General features: G+C 34.5%; 4 protein-coding genes across 6 annotated transcripts; 2 read left to right on the top strand and 2 right to left on the bottom strand.

The window, feature by feature from the left end:
- The first annotated feature begins 47 nt into the window (after window positions 1–47).
- Window positions 48–1511, top strand: LOC124178130 (NAD-dependent protein deacylase Sirt4). Of its 3 annotated transcripts, none has more exons than XM_046561303.1 (4): window positions 48–146; window positions 386–662; window positions 742–1024; window positions 1116–1511. In XM_046561303.1, exons 2-4 carry the CDS (start codon window positions 469–471, stop codon window positions 1431–1433), a joined length of 795 nt encoding a protein of 264 aa, XP_046417259.1. In that variant the 5' UTR covers window positions 48–146; window positions 386–468; the 3' UTR covers window positions 1434–1511. The 3 variants fall into 3 exon arrangements, with proteins under 3 accessions (XP_046417259.1, XP_046417258.1, XP_046417256.1); XM_046561302.1 differs by having other exon boundaries at window positions 87–235; XM_046561300.1 differs by lacking the exon at window positions 48–146 and having other exon boundaries at window positions 153–662.
- Window positions 1512–1839: 328 nt separating this feature from the next.
- On the bottom strand, window positions 1840–8053 carry LOC124178125 (transmembrane protein 62-like). The gene is made up of 13 exons (XM_046561292.1): window positions 7447–8053; window positions 7196–7307; window positions 6919–7056; window positions 6401–6727; window positions 6139–6271; window positions 5721–5876; window positions 5175–5322; window positions 4262–4384; window positions 4025–4106; window positions 3830–3958; window positions 3577–3751; window positions 3249–3476; window positions 1840–3082 (listed from the first exon to the last, which is right to left on the bottom strand). The coding sequence occupies exons 1-13, from the start codon at window positions 7666–7668 to the stop codon at window positions 2989–2991; spliced, it is 2067 nt and encodes a 688-aa protein (XP_046417248.1). The 5' UTR covers window positions 7669–8053; the 3' UTR covers window positions 1840–2988.
- Window positions 8054–8334: 281 nt separating this feature from the next.
- On the top strand, window positions 8335–15518 carry LOC124178123 (bromodomain-containing protein DDB_G0270170-like). The gene is made up of 8 exons (XM_046561284.1): window positions 8335–8490; window positions 8968–9042; window positions 9509–9736; window positions 9924–10085; window positions 10252–10401; window positions 11479–11584; window positions 11929–12195; window positions 12307–15518. Exons 2-8 carry the CDS (start codon window positions 8968–8970, stop codon window positions 13806–13808), a joined length of 2490 nt encoding a protein of 829 aa, XP_046417240.1. The 5' UTR covers window positions 8335–8490; the 3' UTR covers window positions 13809–15518.
- On the bottom strand, window positions 14854–21074 carry LOC124178321. The gene is made up of 21 exons (XM_046561559.1): window positions 20898–21074; window positions 20647–20799; window positions 20377–20566; window positions 20104–20289; window positions 19772–20019; window positions 19444–19614; window positions 19219–19313; window positions 18995–19031; window positions 18453–18595; window positions 18111–18264; window positions 17797–17970; window positions 17510–17653; window positions 17213–17395; window positions 16996–17129; window positions 16751–16899; window positions 16519–16691; window positions 16311–16457; window positions 16081–16211; window positions 15831–15951; window positions 15594–15743; window positions 14854–15462 (listed from the first exon to the last, which is right to left on the bottom strand). The coding sequence occupies exons 1-21, from the start codon at window positions 20904–20906 to the stop codon at window positions 15301–15303; spliced, it is 3054 nt and encodes a 1017-aa protein (XP_046417515.1). The 5' UTR covers window positions 20907–21074; the 3' UTR covers window positions 14854–15300.
- Window positions 21075–21092: the final 18 nt, after the last annotated feature.

The raw sequence follows: 21092 nt of genomic DNA, 5'->3' as shown, positions 1-21092 counted from the left end.
TAGACTGTGGTATATAATATTGCTCCGTCATATACCTAGACACTAGACAATAGTTAGACACGATTATAGCTAGTTTGGAGAACGCTTTGAGTACAGATATTAATGGCTGAAACCAAAGACGCTGAAATATATCAGTGACGCTAAACGTATGTAGCCTTGATACCTCGATGGCCACTATTATTGTATGGATTATTTCCATTATGTAACCTCCAATATTTTCGGGGTTTTTAACCTTGTTAGTTTCAACAATGTTTTCAAATGTATTATAGTAAAGTAGCAAATATCAAATAGAGTTAGCAGGGATATAAAATAATGTCTCTGAAATGGAGAAAGTTATTTCAAATTCACAATATTCAACAGAGTTTAAATTTCATTAATTTGACAGATCGTATCAGCTGTTCAACGCTAGCATTTGTACCGAAATGTCAACCCGTCGGAGAGAAAGAATTATCGGAATTGGAAAGTTTCATGACAAATTCAAATAAAATATGCGTTCTAACTGGTGCTGGAATATCAACGGAAAGTGGAATTCCAGATTATAGATCCGAAGGCGTAGGCTTGTATGCCAGGAGTGACCGAAGACCTGTGTTGTACAAAGAGTTTTGTGAAAGTAAACAAACGAGACGACGATATTGGGCAAGGAATTACGTTGGATGGCCGAGGTTTGGTATTCTGATTACTTTTCAGTATTGACAAATCCAATCGTCGAAGTAGAGCTGTTTGCTAATAACATTACTGCAGGTTCTCTTCTTTTGTACCCAATTCTACACACAAGATACTGAAGAATTTGGAAGATGCGGGGAAAGTAAGCTGCGTAATTACGCAAAATGTAGACAATTTGCATTTCAAAGCTGGAAGTAAAAATGTGATCGAACTCCATGGAACTGCTTTTAGAGTTACATGTTTAAACTGCGACCATAAAATCTCTAGATACGATTTACAGAAAATACTACAGCAAAACAATAAAGACATGAAGGCTGAAGCTCAGATGATGAGACCTGATGGAGATGTTGAATTGTCGCAGGTACCATCGATCATATATCAGAAAATAAATTCAATTATTAACATTATTGGTTACTGCTATATTGACATAAATTGCCCTTTCATTTCTTTAGGATCAGGTTGAAAACTTTGTTGTACCATCTTGCGGTAAATGTGGAGGAATATTGAAACCTGACATTGTGTTCTTTGGGGACAATGTTCCACGGCAAAGGGTGGATAAAGTAAAGCAGGAAGTGGAAATGGCGGATTCTTTACTGGTACTAGGATCTTCACTTTCCGTTTTCTCTGGGCTAAGAATAATTCTTCAGGCAGTCGAGGCGAAAAGACCTATAGCTATTGTAAACATTGGTAAAACAAGGGCAGATCAGTATGCTCAAATTAAAGTAGCAGCAAGATGCGGAGAAATTCTCCCAAAAATTTGTTCTTTATAAGGTTATTTGTATAGTAAGTAATAAACTTATTTAAAATATTGTACAAAGTCAAGAAAATAAATATTTCAAATCATCAAATTTATCTATTTCCAATATTTACTATCATGCATAAGTTTTATTGCGTATTTTTCTATCGACGACAAGTCTCGAGTATTAGATTCATAGTTGAGTAACTGAAATAAATTCAAGTAAAACACAAACCTAGTTATACATTCAATTTCGTAAAATTGTGGAAATTAAAAAATTATTTTCAGTAATGAGTTTGGAATACAACAAATTGTTATTATCACAAAAATGGTTTTTTTTCCTAATCCAAAACCAACTTTCGGAAAAGTTTTAGTGAGTTTTAAATTAGGTTTTCAAACTTGTCAATATTATTACACATTCCTGATATCGATGAACACAGTTTTCTTTTTCAAAAATATTTATTATTCGCTGGCTTGTCTTTGTAACATTGAACTTGTGCTAGAATTACTACCCAACAATTGAACATATTCATCAGTGTTTTAACCCAACGAATAAATAACGCTACGTATGAGTTCATCAGTTATGTTATTTTTCAGACATTTTTTCCTGTACCAGTTACTCTATCTCGGTCAAGGAAAACCTGACTCAATTGTCCATTCAGGGAATACTTTCATATAGTTTTAAAAAAGATAGATTCATCTATTATTCAAAGAAACTGATCTTATCTAAGATTTCAATGCGACATCAATAATGGTTGTTGCATAGTTTTCCTATACAATACATTTATCGTGTTTGCTGCATCACATTAATATACGTACCTCATGAATAAGGTGTTTGATCATTTGATTTTAGATAATCTTCAAATACTGTAAGATTGTAAGAGTTCATATCGACGATAATAAGTATATTCTTCATGAGTTATTTCACCTGACAGAAAATCACACACTAAAAGCTACTTTGACACGCAGTATCCTAACTCCTGTAACGGACTTCAGAAATTTCAAATTCACTTGAAATGGGCTGTCCTAAATTCTTGCAATTTAGAAAAATACTGATAATTTTAATTCAATGGGATTTTCTGCTTTTACTTGCCTCTCTGATTTTTCTTCAACAATAAGAAACTTCAAGCCAAAAAAAGTAACGTCAATTACTCATTCTAGGTTGAATGGTTTCATCATATGCTGAAAGTACATTTTATATATACATACGTATGTCTAAATATTTACTAATTATAATAACAGATTGTGCGTTTTCAAATCAATTGTGTATCATCGACAACGTTTATTAATATAATTTGGAATTGTAAAATTCATATCAGCTGTCGATGGAGATGTTTAAACTTGACTCGCGGAAAACATTTATGAAACATATAACCCAGCTCAGTTTCTTACAAATATAAAGATTGTATCAGTGAGATCGTGTAAGATAGTTATCTTTGGTAGCTGATTAATTCTTGTATCCATGCATGTAGATTCTAATCAAGAAAGAATTCTGGAAATTGATATATCCTTTGGAAACAAACTTATGAGCGACTATTCAAATCCTAATTTAGGCTAACTAACAAATACCCATTCAAAACAGTTTTTAATCATTGTTTATGACTGCTAGACTCCTCCGAATTAGCCTCATTTTCCGTGTTGTTTATTACGGGTCTTTTGGATGACCATACCATTGCCGCGCTCCTGTTGTAAAAAGATATTTTCGTCTAAATATTACATAATAAAAACGATCAATTTGTTTTTTGTTAATTTAAAGAATAAATTGCCACATTCTCACAGCGAAACTTTCAGCTTAAACTCATACATGAGAAAATTATGAGAATAAATGTAGGAAAAATAAAATACTGACCTGAAGCATTTTTCAGGCATCACGTTAATTTGGTACCATAAAACAATGGCTAAAAGTACACTCCAAGTACGCATGGGACCAAGGATGATAGCCATGGTTCCATAAGCAAGCCAGAAAAAATACACCATACTTGCCTGCATAGTAACTAATAACACAAGCAATGTATGCCTCTGTAACAGATTTAATATTGTAGGAGGTTTTCTTGACGGTTTCTCCGTTAGATATACCCTGCAAAAGATTAGATTATTGGTTTCAACACAGACGGGGAAATGTTTCTGGTATAAATTTCAGGTGAGAACATGAAATGTCATTATTTGAATAAAATCACCTTTGGTCAGCACGGTGAGCTAGGATTAGTGTGAGAGGTAATTGAAAAGATAATAATTGAAAGAAACCATAAGCATAGGTGAAAGATCCAGGAAGGTAAGACGATCCAACCCATGTGCCCCATGCGAATATCATCCCAGTATGATTCTCGATGATTTCTCCGATACTCCATGGACCTATAAATATGAGTTAGTGAACACATCCTGCAAAATGTTACACGATTTGTAGAGAAATATATATACATCCCTACATACCCACTGTTAGATACAATGCATATAGTACTAATGGGTAGAAAAGACGGTCAATGGTGGACAGAATCCATAATTTGCGAATCCACCGCTGAAATACTTTTATGCGTATTCTAGGACGCTGCAGCTTTCCACCTAAGAATAAGCAGATGAGTTTTCAACACCATTCTGACCGAATGAAACAGATTTGTAATAGCTTACTTTCACAGAGCTTGTGGAGAAATCGAAGAACACTTAATGGAACCACCAGCAGAATCAGCATTGTGCCAAACAAAACTTGAAACTGTAATCATTATTAAATTGTTAGTTGGTCATTTACTTCTGAGCAATCTTAGCAAGAATAATTTCTCTATGTAATTAAAAGTAATATAGTTGGCACTTTAAAAAAAAAAATGTCCCAAGTCGGAAAAATGAACACAAGTTTTTTTTACCACTTACAAAGTGACTTATATTAGACATGAGAAGCATTCTGGGTAAGATTCGGAATGACAATCTGGTTCCATCCAAAGAAAATGGCTGACTTGTGAGTTTCTCTCGTCCATCATTATCCACAACTCGAACCTGTGAAAGAAACAGCATGACTAATGATGGAAGATGCTACTTTCACCCTTTATCTAAAGTCACGCCATAACCTGATGAATTTAAATACAAAGAAACAAGGAGAATGCAGATTTGATGGAAAATGTAAGAAAAGTAGTTATAGTAGATACTAGTCGATAGTTATTAGTAATGCTGCTTATCGGTAGTAATAGCCAATAAAGCACCAGTCACATACGATTTTTCTCATTTCGAACGATGAAATTCGTATCTCACAGCATTTCCATGCAGTAATTTTATTAATAATTTTAACATGATATCATTAAACTATTCAGGAACTATATCAATATGACAAACATTGTTATAATATGTAATATACTGCAACGAAAGGCCAAGTTAATCAAAGAATATTATCAAGACGGAAATACTCAGCTCAGATTCTACAGATATTTAGTTTTGGTTACATGAACATTGTCTAAAAAATATAAATCATATACTGTGGAAGTTGAGCAACAGAAAAAAGACGATTTAAAAAATATCAGTACAACTTTACCAACAAACCATTACCTAGAGTGATTAGAATTTCAACCAGTAAGTTGTTTACACAGAGAGTTTGACTTCAACAGGATTACCATATAGAGAGTATTTAAACATCAGATTCTGTGAGCAAGTCAAGACTATCTAAATGTCACAAATCAATGGTCTGACATCCAAATAACAGTATAAGAGTATATTGCATATTTATCAACAAGAAAATTGCGTGAAAAATCTCATTCAATATTCTGTGTGTAAGCAGCTTAACATGCAAATAAACCTGTATGTGATGGAGCCCACTTTTGTATTCTTTTGGATTCCATTTGACACTGTAAAGTGGCCCTTTAACTTGTCGGCATTCCAACCATCTCCCATTGTCAATCTGAACTTCAACAGATTTCAGATCTGTGATGGAGAATGCCAATACTCTGCAACAATTCATTAGCTAAGGATTGACTTTTTCACTGAGGAATATAACTTTTCACAATCTAATATTAAATTCGATATTGTATTATAAATTGACCAAAAATTGTAAAAGAAAAAAAAAACAAAATAAGTAATGATTGGATAGCAGACAATGTTACCAGAATTGTTGCACCTCAATGATATAACACCGTATATGATATGAGATGATTCAGAGAAAATATTCTAGCCGCTTTATGCGTTTTCGTGAGTTTCATACTAAAATTAAAAGATTAAAAAAGTGAATAATAGCCAGTCCTCATTTTGAATAGAAAGCAATGACGAGAGAGATCCGATTAAAGCAGGCTTCATATGGGTAAAAAAGTCTATGGGGAGAGATGAACGCATTGAAAGCAGTGTTTACCTGATGTGCGTAGATTCAAAAATAGACTGTAAATTCTCTTTTTGCGGCATCACGTATAGTGCATGTTTCGGATTGGTGATCAATGCCACAGGCCAGTCACGATGTTTTATGTCAATAAATGAAAATTGACCATGATCTATTGCTGCTAGTCGATACCTAACAATAAGTAAAAGTAAATGAGGCAGAACTACTGGTAAAGCCACACCATAAAAATAAAATTCGAACTGTGCAATCTTCCATGCATGTTTCATGAAGTACTATAGACTATTAGAAATGCCAACAATATCGAATTTGTACGGTATTCATGCACAGTTACGTCAAATTTTTTCGCAAGTATTTATATATCGAGATAATTGTTTAAGGATATTTTACAACTTCTTTTCCTTATAAGATAAACAAGCCACTACATTTAGCTTACGCTCTGTTATCCTTCCAGTCCGCAAGTTCCAATTCCAGAAATCCTGCCTGCTGTAATGTGTACATGTTAGGCACAGTGCCAGCCAGTGTATGAAAGTGTCCACAAAGGTAGACAAGTCCTTCTCTATATCTCCCTAAATTAGAACAACTGCCATTAATCATGACACGTGATGGTTCTCACAAAATGCATGACATATAACACTTTGTGATATTAAATACAATGCATGCAATTTGCACTCCGACTTCCGACAAATTAGATTTACCCAGAATACTTCGAATCCCTCCGCTGCATTGTGCTAATATGCACGACGTTGGATAGTGTCCAAACCATATAATGTAATCTCCACCTTGTGCCCTTGCCTGCTGCACATATTTTCCAATACTATCCGCTTCGGTATTAGTGAAAATTCCGACAAAATTGAATGGTCTACGTGGCCCAGGTTCTAAGCAAGCGTCAATCGCAATGAAAGTATATTTCTCTGATCCGACTGCAGTTTGGTGCATATATGATCGTGGGTGCTCACGGCCCTGAACTGAATAGTTTAGGTAATAATTCTCTTTGGAAGCCAAGCTGAGCACATTGAAGTTGTCTGAAATTTTGGTAGCAAGGTTTATTATACAAAATTATAAAATGTAGACAGTGTAAATCAAAATATAGAAAAAACGAAGGTGCAAGTCTGTACAGATACTGATGATCGGTCATCAACTTCAACAGTTTCTGTTCCCACTCGCTGTGCTGTATTTTTGGCATTTCAGTTATGATAAATAGCTTGAATACTACCATGATTTCCTCTGACGTCGAGCCACTCAGTTTTTTTTAAAACATCCGATTCTTCTAGAACTTTCCTATAATGCTCCCATTCTCCTTGAATCTGCCCTGACCCCATTTTATCCTTTGCCTTTGCATCAGTCAAGTCACCTATAAATTCACAGTTCATAATTTTTAATTTATATACTCAGACACTCAGACAGACAAAATTTATTCACCATGTAAAATTAAATATTTGCAATCTAGCCATCAAGTCAAATTCTATAATATAATTCTGAAATAAGCTTACCAGAGGCAAGAACAACCGCAGGCCTGATCGCGCTAACCGTGATGTCACAAAATTCTTTCAATTCTGTAATTCTAGATGGATCTTGAAAGATGCTAACATGAATATCCGATATCTGAAAAATATTACAAGTGAATCAATGACCATGCTGTGTGGTCTGAAATAAAAGTACGAAATCAGCTGCATATTGGCGGAGCATAACTTAGTGTAAGTAAAAAGGCATAGACATCGAACAATTGTTATCACAATCGAACCTGTAAAAACCACACAAGGTTGTCAGGCGATTCAGAAATGTCATATTTCTTTGGAGGGAGCCATTGGGGTTCAGCGTCATCCAATCCTTCGTAGAGTGGTGTATTGTTAGTGGCATGCGAGTCAACGTTAATGAGATTGGTTACATTGGCCATAAACACTGACAGCATCAGTACGAAGACCAAAAAGATCACAGTAGACTTTGCTATCCTCATTTTCAACATTCAATACATCTTAACTGTCCACAGGCTGGTTTCTTTGATTCAAAAATCCGACGCTTTAAACTTGATTTTAAATCCAGATTATTTGAATAAAATCGATCCGGTGTGGCTAAATTACGCCCGGCCACCTTTTTAGGCGCCTCGAAAAATTGTGCGTGTTACAGCATATACATTGTGTGTATGCAATAAAGAGGCATGCACGAATGTGCACTAAACTTCGCGATCAAAATAATAAATTGTTAGGTTACGAATTGGAGTTGACAGTATGAATGAGGTAGACTTTGGATATTAAAAATTTTTGAAAATCAATTAGGAGACACGTATTCCGAGGCTTATATTGACCGACTAGATAAGTATTACGATGTAGGAACAGGAATTGCACTGTGTGTGCAGATAATAAAAATAGTCCGATTTTCACGTCGTCTGCTGACCAGCTGTCACGTTGACACTTCCTCATTGCCACCTACTTATTTCATTTCTTACCGAAGTGTGTAATTTTGAGGAAAGAAAAGCTTTGCGTTAACAAATTAATTTATTAATTGACAATTGCAATCGATATTGTTAGTTATTCTTTTTCGAATTCATCCGTCGAATCTAGTTGCGCTTTAATAATAGGAAGTCAGTTTTGCGCACGCGTTTTGACAGCTTAAATGCCGATGCCATCTGGCATTGCGGTCTGGAGGGTCTGGTTCTGAACCCAGATCGTCTTTCCCGTATTTTTGTACGCTTCTCTGCTCTCGCCTAGGTTCGTTTGATTGACAAGTACTCCGTTTGTCTAATGGAATAACGCCGAACCGATGCTGTAGTCAATTTACAAATCAGAAGGTACGGATATTTCGCATTATTTTATCAGCCTAAATTATATACGTAAACCTCCGTATGTGTGGGCGAATATTTGCAACAAAAACAAAAAATAGACAGGAAACTGAGGTGACATTCCTTCTTCGATGTCTGATCATACCATATTAAAACGTGATATGAAATACTAATTAACTCGGCCTAACTGTTGTTTGCAAATATTGTACTCGCCGTCCAGTTCGATTAACGTCTTTTACAAGCCATCGTGCCAGTATCTATATCGCCTTTTGATAAATTCGCATTAATCACATCTGTGAAACAGCAATTTCTTACTTTTATCAGTAATTCAAAGACACGCATCATCGCTACAGTACGTGTGCTACTTAGAGCACAGTTTTGCTTAACAAGTAAATGCGGCATTAAAAATTTAAACAATAGATTGAATTTTGAATAGTTTATATCTTCAGTTATACTTCACATGCACGTACATTCTACATGTTTCAGATGGCGTCGACTGCTTTGGAAGAGAAAATTAATAAGATTAGGCAAAGGAATGAAGAGATCCGGCGAAGGCATGAAGTATGTGTTACGGGTCATATTTACAAGATGAGTAAAGTAGTAGAATTGGGTAATTGAATACCCTGTGCTACAACGGCCTCATTGCTGACATCATTTTTACACATTCCTAAGATGTTTATCTATAGTCACGGCAAATATTGTATCTACACATATTTGATAGTTGATACCCAATACAGCAAATTATTTACGTACTTATATCAGCAATGCAAAATTCTCATTCCAAGGAAACAATCATATGCATGATTATACAATCTGTATATGAATAGAATGTATTTATGAGAAAAAGGAAAAAAAATTACAAAAGATCTTTAGATAATTATGTCACTTTTTCTCAATTGTAAATGACGCATGAAACAAAAATTGCAATGGAAAAGGAAGATCTATTTGCTCAACAATGAAATTCACGTAACATTTCTGTGAAAGTTATTTAAAATTTACATTTGTGGTAATTTTTTTTTGCTCTCAGGAAGTGGAAGCAGACAAACAAAATGCAGCTAAATTAAATGCCCTGGTAAAAATGGTCCCCCCGACCGATTGGCCGGAGAGAAAGGAACCACCTGAATTCTCCAATCCACCTGCTCCAAGAAGTAATGGTAATTACAAGCCAAAATCTTCTGCGAGAGAACATCGTGTGCAACAACAGCAATATCATGCTGCAGGTGGAGATGGAAAGAAGACACATGTATTTGCTGAGGTATGTAATTTTCAGATTGAATGGTACAAGGGTAAAGAAATATTCTACCAAGATATTTGTCTTCACCTGTTTGAATTTAGAATATTAAATCCCAGTATATTATTCTCAGTGCAGTGGTACTTGAAAATAATCGAGTAAAAAGAAGTGACTATTTCATTGATATCTGAAAAATTCATTGATACTTCAGGGCGATGGACCACCTCCAGATCCTAGCTACAATTTTCTTGCTGACGCTGAAAGAGAAGAAAGGGCTAGAGATGATTTGAGAGATGATCGATTCAGAGGTCGCGGTGGATCTCAGCGAGGAACTTCTAAAAGAAGAGGCGGGGATCCGCAAGGGCATTCCAAAGTAAGTGATATTGCATGAGCCAAAAAAAAATGTTGACATTGCACGAAAATCTTTTAATATTATAGTTGTAATAATATTTTAAATCAGTGACTCGATTTACTGGTAATAACTTAGTTACTCCAGGTGACAGAGTAAATATTGAATTTATTTCTTTCTCATTTCAAAGGATTATCGAGGATCAGCCTCGGGAACTAAGGATGCTACCAGACCAGAGTATGAAGCTTGGCGAGCTGAGCGCAATCGAATTGACGAAGCCCGAATTAGTCGCCAACGTACAGCTGAGGGTAACTGGCGTCGAGAGTGGGATAATAATAAGGTGAGTCTTAAGGTGTTTTATTACGCAAGAATGATAATCCTTATAGAGATATCTGAAACTGCAAGAAAGAAAGAAAAACAAGCAACTTTAGGCCATGTGCTAGCCCCTAACTTCCCATTCTCATAGTGCAGGTTACAAGTTCAGAGAGAAAAAAATAACAATCTCCAATTCAAATTTTGAACTACAAAACCAGAATCGTGATTAATGATTTAAAAGCCCTCGGATACTGTTACCTGAAGATATTACGATTTCTTTTTTTTTTTTGAACCACTATAATTGATCCAACATTACAAATTTTGGTAGTGTGACCTTAGATTCTTTATCGGTGACCCAAAAAACCGCCACCCACTAATTTCTATCAAAATCGGAATATTTTTAGATTTTGTTCCCATCATATTAGATTCGCCATTTTGGATTCCGCAAATCTGACCTCAGATTCGTAATCAGCCACCCAACAAACTTTCGAGTACCAATTTTCATTCAAATCCATTCATCCATTCTGAAAACACTATTTTTATTTTATATTTGGAATTTTTTATTAAAACAATTCAAAGAGTACTGAACCCGCGTTCAAAGCAAAAATCTAATCAAGTCTAAGTTTGGAAAAGCCACATCGATTGAGCCCAAGATCATTGAAATCTGGCAACTTGTTTTTGAGATATTATCGAATAAAAAAATTGATCACACACATGCTTACATACGCATAGACAGCATCTGAAAGTGGTCAGAAGTGGTTGTCTGGATCTCCAAACATCGAGAACTGATGAAACATCAACTTTACATTTTCGAGGTCGTTGCAATAACTTCCTTGTTTCTCTGAGAACAGAGAAACGGGAATTTAAAAATGGTTTAAATAGTAGAAAGGTAGTAGAAAGTAATGATCAGTATTGCACCAACTCAAATCTTGCAGTCAAGAATTTCGTTTTCATTTATGAGAAAGGAAGAATGTGAAAAAATGGGAAGTTAGTTCCAAATTGTTTCCATCAAGCCCGTATTATTGCGAATAAACTAAAAAATTCGATGCAAACGATTTTTGCCAATCAAATGGCGAAAGGTGAAATTATTCTTGTACTTTAGGTAAACGTTGCGGAAAATGAAACTGGAGCTCCAAAATCTGTGCGCCTAAATATTGGAGAGACTGTTAGAAAAGACCATAAGGAGTTCGATAAGTGGCAAAGCAATGGTTAGTATTACAGATTACGGTAAGATTACGGGAACATTATTCAGATATTTGAGTTTCTGATCATACATAGGTAATCCATTGCATTTTTAAACAAGTACTCATGTCTTTGTGTGATCTGAATAGACTGAAACAATAAATAGGAAGCAGTTGTTCACACTTGATAAAAATATTATCGCGTATAGATAGTTTTTGTTTAACAAGGTAGCCAAGTTATGAGATTCGTTAGTCGGGTTAGGAGTAATGGTGAACGATTGAAAGTTGAAAATCGATAGAATGAATTATCTGTTATGTAGATTTTTGGTAATGGACATACCTTGTTACTTCTCTTGCGATAATTGTACCAGGCAATGATCATGATTCCCCTCGTGGCCGTGGTGGAAAGCAGCATGTTAGTCGTGGTGCTCCGAGAGGATCTCCTATCAATCGAGTTTACCAGCATTCAAATTCATTTGAGCAATATCATGGGCATACGTCACCTTCAGCTAATAAATCTGCATCTCTGTCCCCGAACGGAATTGATGAACGGACTGTTGTAGCGACTGATAAAAGTATCAAAGTTATTGTCAATCACGAGACAACTACTAGCAAGAGTCCTGTGATGAGTGTTAAAGGTATGTAAATGAAGATAGCAAGAAATTGAGAATCAATGTCCGGCATATTTAGCAGAAATTCTTAGTACATAGATGTCAGAAAACGAAATTATATTTTTAATAAACTTTTAGTGAGTTCTTCAAGTATTGCTGGTACAGGCCGGGTTGGACCACGTCAAAAACCCCGCATTCTGTACAGCAGTCAATCAGAAAATGAGGCATCCAGCCACGAACATGATAAATTTTTCAATCATAAATCTCCAGATGATAAAACAAGTCATGTTTACTTCAACCGAGATAATGATGAGCAACAGCGCTCTGTTCCAAAGAGCCCACATCCACATCGTAAGACGGATGGTAACTCTAAATCTCCGTATTTACCTAGGAAAGAATTTAAGTATGATGCACAACAGCAGAGACATGGAGAAAACGAATCTAAATCACCATACCCGCAACGAAAACAAGTTAAAGACTCTCCAAAGTCTCCACATTTTGAAAAGAAATCCGATTTTTCAAATCGGGACTCTAATATTAGGCAAAAAAACAAATCTTCGGGTGCATCTACTCATTCTCAAAAACGAACGTTTGATAAGACCAAGAATGATTCACAGAAATATACTACTCCAAAAAAGTTTGAAGAGCCATATACTCCAAAACCTCAACGAACACATAAGCGAAATGATAAATCAAAAAGTTTACACCACGGTAACTGTAGAGAAGGGCAAGAACCGAATACTAACGAAAGCAACACACAGTCAGACAATCTTAATAACGATAAATCTGAACGATCTACCAATAACCAAATTGTCAATAACAGTGAAAATTACAATGAAACCAATAATGTAAACGATATCTGTGAAAAACAATCTTCTGAGGGCACTGCGCTCGTTAACGCAGTCAATGAAACCGAAAACGGAGACAAGTTTGCGTCGAAACCAATTATAGATTCAGAAAATGCCAGTCCATCTACTGGTGTGATAGGAATTGAAAAAAGTGATACTGATAAAATTTGCTCCATTGATACTTGTGATATAACTGACAAATCTGAACCAATGATTATACTGAACTATGAGAATACCAATTCAGAAGAATTATGTAATAAAAATGCTGCGAAAGAGAGTGAAATTGATTCTATGATTCCGAATTCTGATGAAGATAAAACCGGTGAACACTGTGATATTGTTGAACAAATTGAGACTAGTAACGAATTGCCAAAAGTATTAGATAAATCACAAAAAAAACCAGACATTCAAACAATTACTGAAATCAATATAGTAGACAGTACACTGGAAACAAACTGCACTGTCGAAAATATATCTGATAACGAAATTAAATGTGAACAGCTGAATTCAATTCCTGCAAAAGGCCTTGATAATGTGAAGGAGCCGGAAGAAAATGTACTCACTCTGACAAATGAACTGCAGAGTGAAGCAAAAGCTGAAATATTTCAGAAGCCTAAAGATATTGCAGAAGAACTTCTGCAAGCTAGTAACGCCATTGAGATCTCAGATGTCGAGAAAGAAGCGCTTTCATCACTGGAAATCAAGGTGCAGGATAATGAAGAAATAGCTTCAAGCAATGTAGACAGCCAAGTTGCTAAGAATCCAGAAGATAAAGAAACTTCAGTAATCTAAACAAAATAATTTGTACATAATATAGTGATGCACAAAAACTGGTAATGCTAAATAAACGAAATTTTTTTAATGTTATCAAAACAGATGGCATGATGATGTAAATAATGCAAGCAGAGATATCGATATCAAGTTGCAATGCTCAATTTATATATCTTGCAAGTTTGTAAATTTTGTGTCAATCGAAATGAAATCTTATAATTTGTAATGAAGACGGTTATTGAAAAAATATGATCATGCCAACTGTATGGTTAAAATATAAGATTTCAAAAGAAGTTTGAAATTGTCAACAATTCCCATTGATAAAAATGTATCCAATATTTCTAGTTTAACAATAATTATTCGGGATTTTATTCTCTTATTTGTTATACTGCCACTTATGAGTAAAAATTTTCTTACTCAAAAGTTATCTATCGTGATCATATGGCAGTTTGATTTTTTCGTTTAATATATTTGACATGATCTTAATTTGTCTTGTTCAACTTGAAGCAATACTTTTACATTTTGGGTACCATCAATATTACTTATATTTATACTCTTATCGATTATTGTTGAAGTATAGTAATCTTTACTGCCATTTAATGTTGAATAACATTAATAACAGAAGTCAGAAATGTTGAAAATGGTGAACGCACATATTGGAGTCAATGGTAGCACCAGACTTATTGTAACACAATAGAATATAATATGCGTATTCACATAAGTAAATACGAAAAAAAGTAAATGAAAAGAAAAAGAAAATTATTTATTTTAAAAAACAATCGAATATTTTTATACTAAATATTTGAATTTAAAAATTTAAGATGCAAGACTGCTTTAGAAAAAGAAATATGAAGAATTTTTTTCTTTTCTTATCACGAAATCGATGTTTATTTATTGCAAATTTTTACAAGTTTTATTTTAGCACACTGTTGAATTGTTTAGAATTTATATGTGTATTTATTTTGTTGTTATTTAAATTTTTGTTATTTATGTTATTTTATTAACAATTATAATCAACCAGTTTCTGCAAACCACTATTTATGTGACTTGATTTTTTTGAACGCCGTCACCAATACAAAAGTACTATCTAAATACTTTATGTTGGTTATTAAAACTGCAGCTTCCATAAATTTCAAGAATGTTAACCATTTTTATAATAAGAAATGAATAATTTTCATGTTAGAAGTAATACACTGTATAGCATTCAACATCACAGTCATCGTGTGATAGTTGCAAATGCATGGTACACCTTAATCCAATTTATGTATCCGTATACTTAGGTGCTTGCAAGTAAGGTAATTTTACTCTTTACACGTAACTCATTGTTATTGATAGAGCCTGTAATTTTACATTTGTTAACGCTGTGGATACGGTATAATTATTCCCAAATAATACAAAATAACTCATGAAAATATAAGTTAAACCAGATACTTTCCAAGTCGTTGCTTGATATAAAATAATTATTTAACATACCTACGGGTTGCTGCAGGAATATATGCAATCTTGAATTTCCTCAGTTATCGTCAGGCTCGTGGCAATCCTGGCCACCTTCAAATTCTGGTGATTCGTGCATAAAACTTTCTTTGGAATCAATGGTTAACATAGGAGTTACATAATCGAGACTGTCCATTAGGTCCTTTATCATTGTCCATACCCGTACATTCGACAGATTGTTCTGATATGTTTTCAAAAAAATAAAAGTCAATAAATCTATAATGCTTGCTAACAAAATATAATCGTTCTTTATTTTACCCTGTACCCCCAATACTCAACAAACAAGTCATTTTTGTTAAGTATTATTATTACCTTCAAAACTTGTCTATAGCATTGGAGAAATTCGTCGTAACGCTGTAATGACATGTTCACTAAGCATAGATAACCCCACACTTCAGCATTATGCATGCTCAAATTATTAGCTTCTGTCAGTGATTTTTCAGCATTTTTCATATCGTTCAACTATGTACAGTAAAATAAAATTTAAGTTTATTCATTGCGATATCATCACGTCCCAAATATTTATGTTAATAATTGGACATAACATACGTAATAAGAGGCAATTCCTACACCAAGCCATGACCGACATGTCGGTGAATTCTTACAAACAACAAGGAAAAGTTTTCTTGCAGCTTCGTATTTATCAGTGTCAAGATACAGGTATCCCAATCTGATAATCAAGAGTTTTAGTGGACCACAAATCATGTTTTCAACCTACCAACTTACTCTATTTCAAAATATATTCTGAGTACTGAAATATAGTGTATCATTTCCAAATGGAAGAGTTATATTTGTTTACCTTAGCTGTGCAAGATGTAGGTCTTCAGGACGATCAAATGAACAATTGGCAAATTCGTAACAGTACATTGCTTGGTCAAAGTTGCCCACTTTCAAGTGACAATGTCCCATTAAGCTTGCCACTGAGTATTCCTGGAAATTTTCATTAGTACACCAATTAAGTATTCCTTTTTCAACTAGAATGTGTAAGTGACGATCGCTAAATTGCAACGATTATTGTTATACACGTACCATTCCATGTAAGCTTACTATTTCTTGTAAATGGCATATTGCATCGTCATATCTATCTTCCATATAATGTTGTGTAGCCATAAAATACAGAAAATGTCTTGTTCTGCCCATTTCTAACAATTCTTGTGAAAGCGCTATGCCTGCAAACTGATTTAAATACTTCGTTATTGCAATTTATGAGAATCAGAGAAAAATAAATTTTTCTTACATCCAAGCAAAACATTTTCAACAGTAAAACTGCTGTTACAAGATAAATTCTATTCTTTGGATAATTTAATGCTGTCCAAACCAATGGATCGCGATTCAAAAAATGGGTGGAAATGCTATCCAAATCCTTGTCTTTCATGCACTTTAGTGCGACTTGAATAGTGACATCAGCACCTGAAATTTAAAATTACATGTGGTATCACTTCACAGTTTAATGTAACAATATAATATACCTAGGAAGTATTCCGTTCGAAGATAAAAGAGATGAAGAATAGCCCATCCTTCGGGAAACCGAGGATAAATTTTTGTCACAGTTTGAAGAAAAACCTCTGCATCACAGTACTGTTCTTTATGACAAAGAATTACGCCATATAAAAGTAATCTGTGTAAGAATTAATAATTATCATGAAAATTGTAGATATCCAAGCGCATCGATGAAGTAGTAATAATTGTGATCAAACTATGTAATCAGACTCACGCGATTTTATGCTTTTTGTCTAATACAATGGCCTCGCGACAACATTCTGTGGCACGGTCTATATCTTTAATGCGAAGTAAGTATACGGCATACTCGACCCAACTATCAGGATTTTTTTTATCCTTTTCTATTATCTAAGAGGACAGTAGGAATTGGGATTTGAATACAATAATCGTAACGGCTTCACCAATTAGAAATAAAAAATGACAATGCATACATTTAGATACTCTGTACGTGCATCGTCTGTGGACTCAAATGCACATGATTCTTCTGCAAAGAAACTTGCGTTTGCAATAGGATTACCATTTAACAAGTCTCTGGCGTTCTGGCCCTCGACAACTATATTCAAGGTGCGATGCATTTGTTCGACCAGGTATATATAAGTTGTAGCGACAAAGTTCTAAAAAACGAAAAAATCAATAATTTAGCGATTATGAATTTTCGTTCTGAAACATTTTTTGTTAGAAATTGTAGTTATTTTATAGTTTTACAATAATAAGTAATTGTAGTTTACCTGACACTCTTTTTTACCGAGCATATACATTTCTATTTTGAATTTTTGATCCAGTAGCATTATTATTTTACTTTTCAGTGTACTACGTACGGTCAAATATGATCCTGTGTCATGTAGATATTGTACAAAGCAAGCAATGTCATCCTGAACAAATTGAATGTTTCATAAAAATTGATTTTGAGAATAAATTCAATACAAACAATTTGATTGACATTGGTTGTTTTACTGTCAATTATATAATGCAATGTAAACTAGTACTGAGTGGTAGCTTCTACTTGAATAATCACCTTAATGTAGCTATATTTACAGTCCTTCTGATCACCTGATCCAACATTAATATCGTCACCAAATTTTTTCCCGCTGTTAGATCCTTCATTTGAACCAAATATTTCTACAGATGATGAAATCTTATGGGGTCTCTGCTGAGATGCACTAGGTATCATATGGTTTTGAATAAAATCCTGCATACCAAGTGATTGTCGTGCTTATTACTTTATTAAAATTATTTACAATATCACGAAATTTACCAATACGCAAGAATGTAAAATTAAAATCGAGGTATTGAATGATGAAGAATTTAATTATGACGACAAAGTGATACCTGGTATGCTTCGCAAAGTGTGTCTACTAATTTTCTGATACAGTTTGAGTACTGTTCTTCAGCCAGATCACTTGTACATGGTATTGGTGGTAAGATACAACTGTGTACCATCTTGTCTATGCTGTAAATATTGCTTAAGAATTGTACTGAATTACTTGCTTACAATTACCTTGGAAAGTATGAATAGTGTGAAAAATGCGTACAGATTAATGCATTCAATCAATATTGCAACTATCCATTATCATCCAACTTTATAAACAACTATTAGTTTGTCGTTACCTTCAAACATTCTTTTATCGATGCTGGAAGTACCTTTACATAGTACATTATAATTCAACTTGCCTGCCTGTCAGATCTGCCAATGTTCGTGCTGGCTGCAATGAATGATGTAATTCAAACTCGATGATGACAAATGTAGGCTGACCGTTTTCTGACATTACAGGAAAACTTGGTACGTATTCAGTCTCTGTTGATACTCCTGCAGTCTGCTTGTATAAATTGTTCAGTTTGAAGAAATTATAGTACAATAGTGTTACGAAACTCAAGAATTTCATATCTGATGTCTTATAGTTGCTTTACCAACCATTGGAAGTGAACTATCTTTTGTAGAAGATTTTCTCCTCTTCAAATCCTTTTCTTTGATCGACTCTTTTGGTATGTATTTTACAAATACAGATTTATGAACTCCCGTCTGTTCAGCCATAGCTGACAAACTGAACGTGTGTAATCGTGCAACCACTCGAGTTCTTGTCGCTGTGTGTGTAAAATTGTATACCGCATTTCTTCAAAATTGAAAATACTACAGGGATTTTTATCTCAGAAATAAAAACAATCAATAGGATGTATGTGTATTTTGAAAGTATAATTACTTCACTTTAACTTACTGCCAGGATAGAGGAGGTCAGAAACGTCCACATAGCTCTGAAATAGTAGGTAAGTGTCCGTCTCTTTTGTTTTTTGCTTTCCTCCATTCTTTGCCTTTCCACTAACATTAAAAAAAAACGGCCAATACTTGTACCTGCATACAAAAAAGTTAAGATGTGACTGGTACTTCCTTAATATCAGGCACTTTTCTCTCAGATTTAATTTTCACTTAATTAATATTCACCTTTTGATTGTGCTCAACATCTCTTCAGATCCTGAATGCAAAAGCAACGAACGTCGCATAGAATTCCACTGTACTCTGGGTGCTGTTTCTGATAACTGTTCATGAAAATTATAGGTGGTACATAGATTATGAGAAGTCAGTTTATATTTCAACTGATAAGTCATCTTTCTGACAATGAGTCTAATCAGCTAGCTGACTATTCAAGACAGGAATACTCTTGTGTACCTTGAGGTCAAGGTCGTTTTTAAGTTCATTTCTTGTAACATCACTATTCAGTTTGTATTTCGCGAACTTAGCATGTCCTTCCAAATGGGCTAATGATTCCCAACACTTAACTTTTTCAGTATCAGGAACACTCATCCTTACACCACTGTCAAATGTAATATCATCTGGCACCTATGTTAAGCAGAGCAAACAACCAATTTTCATTTTTCACTCAAATGTTATTCGGCAAGAGTATGATATACATGAGAATACCGCTTGATGGTGAACCCATGTAACAAATGACAAATACATGGTCCAACGCTATTGTTAATAACCAGGTATAACATACTTCACTTGAGGCATAGACGACTGTGCTTGCTTTGTAGTCCATATCTTCAGTGAAAGAAGATGGCAAGTTATAAATGCTTTCGACGGTGATTGTCAGAAAATTGATGTTCATTTCAGGAGGGAAAATGTTTTTATCCAGTAACCGTGCCGAGACAGTTAAACGTGGTAAGCTACTCCAAGAAATAATTGCTTCACTAGCATTGAGCGATGGCACTTCCAATATCAGTTTTTCTGTCAGGCTTTCTTCTCCTGAAGAGTTTAAGAAGAGATATTGATTATTTATAACAACTCTTAGTCACAAAACGTTTTTTCAGTTTACAGTGCTCTGTTTACCTAAGAACAGTGGTATAAGATCAAAATTGCAGATTCCTAAAATAACTGATTCATGATTTCCCTTCGAGTTTTTCAGTTTCAAGGCAGAACTCCGCTTTGCCTTGTCCTTACTGCTGGCATCCCCAGATGAATCGATGGTATTCATTGTCGCATTATTGCTACTGTTGCAATTTGTCAAAGCGGTTACTGCAAAATTCAAACATACCAATGAAACCCAAAAAAATGTATTAAAATCCGAAACATATCTGATTTTAGCACAAAGTTCTTTCCTACTTAAAATTGGCGTCGATACTGCGGTTTGCGTGCTGCTCTCTTCATTTATTACAATTGTAAACAGAGTATTATAATCGATGTTGATCACAGAGTCCTCTTCAATCTGGTCTAATTTTAGCAAAGGACTTTCTCCCAACATATTATCATTGTGCTGAACTTTTATCAGTACCTCGATACCCTCTCCTCCCACCTGCGTATTAAATTAACTGTAAATTATTCACATGGCCATGAATCATAGATGATTTTAATTCTCATGCTTTGAACACCTACCATATTAACTGTAGACAAATTTTCAATACTGTTGATAGTTATCTCGATTGACTTTTGGATATCTGATTCTTCCGGAGATAAAGCGGATGTATTTGCCTGGGCGGGTTCAGCTAAATTCTCTTTTTCTATCTCATTTTTACTACCAGCTTTGCCCTGAAAAAGGTTAGAATAAATTAATTGTAAAGTAATATCCAGACACAAATTTCATCCGGGTGATCGATATGCTTGTATTGCATCTCATACTTCTATACCTTAGTCATATTCACTAATTTATACGAAATGTGTAACGCAGTAAACTTGTTTTTATTTTAGCAGAGAAGGTAACTGTCAATATAAGCACTTCCAGATTCAATATCACACTTTTGTTACTACTGCGCGAATTAACAAACACTTGATATGCAACATCAATTTTCCAATGTTACCCAGCTGAAAACGAAATCGCCGGA

This window comes from Neodiprion fabricii, chromosome 3 (assembly GCF_021155785.1).
Source record: "Neodiprion fabricii isolate iyNeoFabr1 chromosome 3, iyNeoFabr1.1, whole genome shotgun sequence".
In the NCBI taxonomy this organism is placed as follows: Eukaryota; Metazoa; Arthropoda; class Insecta; order Hymenoptera; family Diprionidae; genus Neodiprion; species Neodiprion fabricii.
This window is presented reverse-complemented; position numbering and strand designations above follow the sequence as displayed.

Bases quoted from the DNA above. Each gene is read 5' to 3' on its own strand.
- LOC124178130 (XM_046561300.1), top strand. From the start codon at position 313: ATGTCTCTGAAATGGAGAAAGTTATTTCAAATTCACAATATTCAACAG. The intron at 663-741 runs GTTTGGTATTCT...ACATTACTGCAG, and splicing joins AATTACGTTGGATGGCCGAG to GTTCTCTTCTTTTGTACCCA. The intron at 1,025-1,115 runs GTACCATCGATC...TCATTTCTTTAG, and splicing joins GAGATGTTGAATTGTCGCAG to GATCAGGTTGAAAACTTTGT.
- LOC124178123 (XM_046561284.1), top strand. From the start codon at position 8,968: ATGGCGTCGACTGCTTTGGAAGAGAAAATTAATAAGATTAGGCAAAGG. The intron at 9,737-9,923 runs GTATGTAATTTT...TTGATACTTCAG, and splicing joins AGACACATGTATTTGCTGAG to GGCGATGGACCACCTCCAGA. The intron at 12,196-12,306 runs GTATGTAAATGA...ATAAACTTTTAG, and splicing joins TCCTGTGATGAGTGTTAAAG to TGAGTTCTTCAAGTATTGCT.
- LOC124178321 (XM_046561559.1), bottom strand. The intron at 19,615-19,771 runs GTATGTTATACC...TGCTTAACATAG, and splicing joins TCGTCTATGCCTCAAGTGAA to GTGCCAGATGATATTACATT. The intron at 15,744-15,830 runs GTATGTTATGTC...TACTGTACATAG, and splicing joins TAGGAATTGCCTCTTATTAC to TTGAACGATATGAAAAATGC.
- LOC124178125 (XM_046561292.1), bottom strand. From the start codon at position 7,668: ATGTTGAAAATGAGGATAGCAAAGTCTACTGTGATCTTTTTGGTCTTC. The intron at 7,057-7,195 runs GTAAGCTTATTT...GTGAATTTATAG, and splicing joins TGCGGTTGTTCTTGCCTCTG to GTGACTTGACTGATGCAAAG. The intron at 5,323-5,720 runs GTAAACACTGCT...GAATTGTTGCAG, and splicing joins TTTGAATCTACGCACATCAG to AGTATTGGCATTCTCCATCA.